The sequence below is a fragment of the Rhipicephalus sanguineus genome, chromosome 8 (assembly GCF_013339695.2).
Source record: "Rhipicephalus sanguineus isolate Rsan-2018 chromosome 8, BIME_Rsan_1.4, whole genome shotgun sequence".
Lineage (NCBI taxonomy): Eukaryota > Metazoa > Arthropoda > Arachnida > Ixodida > Ixodidae > Rhipicephalus > Rhipicephalus sanguineus.
Genome location: NC_051183.1, coordinates 70840459 through 70846121, shown reverse-complemented (window position 1 = coordinate 70846121; position 5663 = coordinate 70840459). Strand labels below are relative to the sequence as shown.

At 44.7% G+C, this 5663-nt stretch overlaps 1 protein-coding gene across 1 annotated transcript in view; it reads left to right on the top strand.

The window, feature by feature from the left end:
- LOC119403314 (apomucin-like) overlaps positions 1 to 5663 on the top strand; it is a 28615-nt gene extending 22952 nt beyond the window's left edge. The window contains exons 7-8 of the mRNA XM_049418271.1: positions 4206 to 4368; positions 5609 to 5663. Of these exons, the coding sequence (XP_049274228.1) occupies positions 4206 to 4368; positions 5609 to 5663 (218 nt within the window). The remainder of the gene's footprint in view (positions 1 to 4205; positions 4369 to 5608) is intronic.

Genomic DNA, 5663 nt, shown 5'->3' with positions numbered 1-5663 from the left:
CCGTACATATGTTGTATTTACGAGGCTCACTGAGAATTCTGTGTTGTAGAAGGTTTTGTTTTGTATACGACGAAATTTCGTACACGTATTTTATGTATGTTTCATAATATTTCGTTTTTTAGAGCTTGTCCTGACCTCCCACCCACCTTATTGATTCAGGGATGTCGTGAAGTGCTTTAAATCAGCACTTCTCTAAATGAAAAAAGACAAAGACACCAGAAATAAATTCCTTGGTTTAAGTAATTATCTTGTATGCTTTTTACGTTCGCATTTGCTCCAGCAGCTCCAACTCTTGTAAACATCTGCCTTCCTTGAATTTGCACCACGGATGAGTCATTTCTAACTTCACGATTTTATTTTCATGAATTACAACTCTCTTGACAAATACCTTAGAACTGCTGTCAGCAGCTCTCACCAGTGTATTTCGATGAACTGCGTGCTTGACGAAGAAAAGAAGGGTATTTTTTTAGAGGGGCCTGTCCATATGTTAGACACAAAGAAATGAATCGAAAAGACAAATTAGGGTGCGTAAAGCATAGATGACGTTATTTACCGTCTTGAAACTACAGCGTACTAGTTTTGATGCAATTGCAATGAGTGGAGAATCCGCTTTTCCGTTCCGTTGGTGTGATCAGAACCAAACATGCTTTGACGGGGAGGTCATAATCGAGATGAACTAGAAAGATTCCAACGGCGTAAAGGTTGGCACTACAATTATTTCACTTTACGTCACAATTACTACACTAAAGTCAAAGACATAGATCAACGTCCTGTATGCTTTCCCCGGCCTTACTGTCTGCTCGATTCATTTGGTTGCGTATTTTGACGAACTACGCAACAAGCGGACCTCCATCACTGCTTGAGGCTCTCCTCTAGGATGACGTTCACTACGAAATGCATCGTTCGTACGTGGCAAATTTTTTTATGCTGTGCCGTCACGCAATATTGTGGCACCTAATATTGTGTCAGCAAAGTGACATCGGATCTGTAACTTTACACATTGCCAAAAAGTTCCTCGAGCTTTAAAATTTCTGGATATGGAATTCCAGCCACCAGCGTTTCTATTTGCGCAATATATTTGTACACCTATGCAGTTATATCTTAAAATTAATCTTTTCTCACCCGTTATGGTGGTTTAGCTCTAGGTCACGGATTTAATTCTCAACCACGGCAGCCAAATTTCAATGCACTGCAATTCACTTATATTCGTTTATATAGATGTATGTGCACGTTAAAAAAGGCAACAAGCGGATAAAATAATTCTCGAATCTCTCAAAATTGTATGACTGGTAATCATGTCGTGATTTGACATATAAAGCACAGGAGCTTATTATTATTATAATATTATTATTATTATTTATTATTATTATTATTATATTATTATTATTATAGTAGTAGTAGTAGTAGTAGTAGTAGTAGTAGTAGTAGTAGTTGTAGTAGTTGTAGTGGTAGTATTTTCATTTGCTAAAATATTCCCATAGCAGAAAAAGAACATTGCATAACAAATATCGTTCCCCCAACAAATGTACACGTGGCCTATGTATCTTTGAGTACCATACGGTAAACTTGTCATGAGAGATAGGCCGTCCATCGGTATGGAATACCTAAACAAGGGGAAAAACTAGAAATTTGGATATTTGAGGCACTCACCATCGAATCCTTTCCCCACAGAGTTGCAGATTACAACGAGCAATAAAAAGTGCGATGCCGTGCAGATGTTCATGGCTGCTGTGTGGCGGCCCAGCTTCCTTAGAGGTTTCCTTTCGATGCTGCTATTAGGTGTCCGCGACCTTGTTGCAGCCTACTTCCGAAATAAAGTAGTTACTTCTTCGCGGCGTTTGGATCTGCGTATTTCTTTATTATATGCTTGAAGCATTGTGCTTCCCGTTACATCGGACGTATCCATTGTACAACAGAGGCATTGTTTCGACAATGGGTCGATACGTCACAGCTGCTTTACGCAGAAAATGTGCGTAGCTATAGAATGGCCGACGGTGCAAAAGTGTCCCCTGGCTAGTGGTATAACGACGAACAACATTTAGCAATCAGTAGTTCACATATTTTAGTTCACACGCAAATCTTCTCTGTCCCTGTTTATTTTGCACAGTGTTTCGTAGGAATGGAGTGCCAACTCGCCCAGCACTTAGTCATTATATAGACATATTTTAGATAGACAGCATAGCACTTAGTGTTCGCCTCGGTGGTACAAGGGTTGCAGTGCTGAGCTGCTGACCTGAAAGTCGCAGATTCAATCCCGGCCGCGGCGCGCGCATTTCGATAGAGGCGAAATGCTAGAGATCCCCGTACATCGCACATTGCACGTTACCAGTACGCGATGTCAGTGCACGGTAAAGAACAGTGAATGTTCGATGTTTTGCGGAGCCCCCGCTACAGTGTGCCTCATAATCATGTCGTGGTTTCGGCACTTAAAAATACACAAATTAATATTAGTACCAGTTAGTATTGTCAATAAACACAAAGTATCTTGATTATTGCACGCCATCTTAATGATTTAAACAATTTTAAACAAATTCACACTTGATTCAGAAATAAAGTGGATACTGTGGGTTACATCCCAACTGCGAAAAGAAAAATCCCAGACAACTGCGTGCTTAACTACGCCAGGATATTGATAGAAAAAGAAACTGCAGATTAATCAATAAAACAAACATTCTTCCAGGAAATAACACATGCACCATGCTAATACAACACATACCGTATATATTTTTGCAACGTTAACTCTTTTTATGCTACATGAATCAAGAATGTGAACTGAACAACTTTTGCTAGTAGCTAAGTATTAACGTTTGTGATGACTTGGGTTGATTGATCCGGTTATATCTTGGTTATTAGAAGCTTTGTACTGCAGGCCGCGATATCAATTTGAATTCCCTTATGGTTGCTTGATTTGGCACGTGAGACTGTGACGGACGAAACAAAAATCATCGTTCTGTCGACGTAACCGATTTTATACGATGCTGTTCTGGGACTTTGCTCGTCGTCTTTATCAGCGAGTCACCGAATGCCTAACGTGCTTGCACCCACTAGCTATCAGCTGTGTCAGGGTCACGGAATTGCTTTTCTCCCTAAAATCATTGCCTCGATACGGAACTGCTGTACACCAGAGATGGTCTCAGTGTGCCTCTAAGTGGGAGAGACGGTAATCTACGTGCAGATCTTTGCTGTCAACCAGGATGGTGTGGCTTCAACTTTGAGGTATGAAAGCCATCGCGTTGTCATAGATGCCGGTGGCGGCGAAGAGTGCCTGCCTTTTCAGATAGCGCCTGGTACTTGACGTCGTGAGTCGCTTACGAGGGCCAAAGAATCGGCAGAAGTTTATGTGACTGACCACGCTGGTGAATCGGTACTCATACCCATATTCCATCGCCATACTGCTATGCAATGTCTCAGCCACCAAGGTTCTATTGGTTGACATCGTTGCGTTGTTGGTAGCTGATACATACTCTTGCGACCATGCGTGTTTCTTCGGCACATGGTGAAAATTTAGCAGCATCAGTAACAAATGGAAAGGGTCGGCGCGAGCATTGTGTGCTAGGTTGTTACAGCTTCCCAGATATGCAACAAGAAGAAAGTCGTGAAGCCAGTCGCTTCTTGTGCGGGAGTGTTACGTACGATCGTGACATATGAAATAATATTGTAGAAAGAAAAAGACAGGACGCCGACCAAGGAGGTGTCAAAAAAATTGAAATGACATTTCGGCTTCCACACGGAAGCCTTATTCACTAAGCTGAGGAGGGCCGAAGCAATCCCAGCTTAAAATCCGCTCAAATAATCGCTTGAGGTCTCTTGGATACGTGAGCGGTGAGTGGCCGGCGTTACGGTTAATCGCGGTTTCCCTATTGGTTTGATAGTCCAAGATTCTAGATATTGCCGTTTCATCCAGGATCTGTGTCCCGGGTGATAACTGAAAGCTTCGTCCCAGTTGAGACCGTGGTGCGTTTTGTCTGCGTGCTCTGCGGGGCACTGGAAATGACTTTTTTTTTTTTTCACGTCATTCATGTGCTGCTTTAGTCGTCGCTCGAGAATTTCCGCTTTCACCCACGTAGACATAATTGCAATCAGCGCAAGGAATCTTGCACACAACGCCAGGGAACTTTCCTTTTTAGTTTGTCCTTGACGCTGACAAGCTCGTGACGCAGCATGTGGCTCGGAATAGGGGCGACTTGCACATTATATCCACGCAGGGACGCGTGCCAATGCTTCGCTGATGCCGGGAACGTACGGAATGGGAGGCGCGACGCTGCCTGAGGGAATCACGTGGCTAAGTCGGGCGCAGGGCTCGTTTCTCGGACGAACCAATAAAACGTCTGGGGTACTTGCACGCGCCGAGTTCGTGTGGGATGCACGGTAAGTCGGAGTCCAAGTCTTCTGGCTTGCTGAAAATTCTTTGGGCCCCTTTTATTTAAAGAAAAAGCACAGACCGTTGTGGCTTACAGAATTGACGGACGCGAAATGAAGATATCGCCCACTATGTGTGTCCTTTCTGTGAAATTTGAGCGACAGACCTTGTCGGTCCCGCTGTACCACTACGTCTAGAAAAGGTAGACGACAAGAGCTCCTCCTCTTCCGCAGTGAATTTTATAGCTTCCCTCGATGGCCATTCAAATGGTCGGTGAATGCGGCCAGGGCGATTCTCTTATGATGCAAAAGCAATCATCAACGTAGCGGAAGAATACTTTCGGAGGAGGGTCAAAGGAAGCCAGAGCCCGGCTTTCCACAGATTCTATAGCCAGATTTGCCGCAGTTACGGAGATCGAAGCGCCCATAGGGGCTCCATGCAGTTGCTTGTAAATGACACCACGGAAAATAAAGTATTATTCTTCAGAAATCGAGTAGTCTTGCGAGATCCTGCACTTCAAACACGGTGCGCTCGCCCAGTTTCTCATCAGCCTGCAGGGCAGCTTTGCAGGCGCTCACAGCAAGTGCCACAGGAACACAGGTAAAAAACGACGTCGAATGACGCCATGATTTCATCGTCACCTACAGTGAGATGGCGCACCTTGTCATTGAAGTCCTGCGAGTTACAGATGAACGTGGAACCACTTCCAACCAGTGGAGCACACACACTGTCAAGGTAACTCGAAAGTTTGCAGAGAGGCAAATGCGTGAAATCCACGATGGGCCGCATTGGCGTGCCAGACTTATGAATTTTGGGAAGGCCGTACAGTGCCGGAGCGGAGCCGTTGTGGCAAAGAAGCGAAAAATAAAGGGCCTTGTGTTGCGGATTCACGTAGTGGAAAACGTCAGCCAGAAGCTTCTACAGTTCCCGTTCCACTTTGAGATTGGGGTCACGTTTGAGGACGGCATAGGTGCTGCTATCTTAAACGAGGTCCGACATCTTGCTGATGTAAGTCAGTGGTTTTCATAATAACAGTGGCATTCCTTTTGTCAGCTGGCAGCATCACAATACCGCGATTCCTGCGAAGATTGCTGATTGCGTTATGCTGTTCGGGCGACAAGGCAGAGTGCGGTTTACGCGGGAGCTTGGCGAGAATGCTGATCGCACGAGTACGGGCCTCGTCTCGCTCGGAATCGTCCACCTGACCAATTGCATACTCTACGGCACAAATCATTTTCTTTGGGTCAGTGCGGCACTCGTGCTGAAGTTCAGTCCGAGTTCGAGCACGCTCATCTCGGGCTGA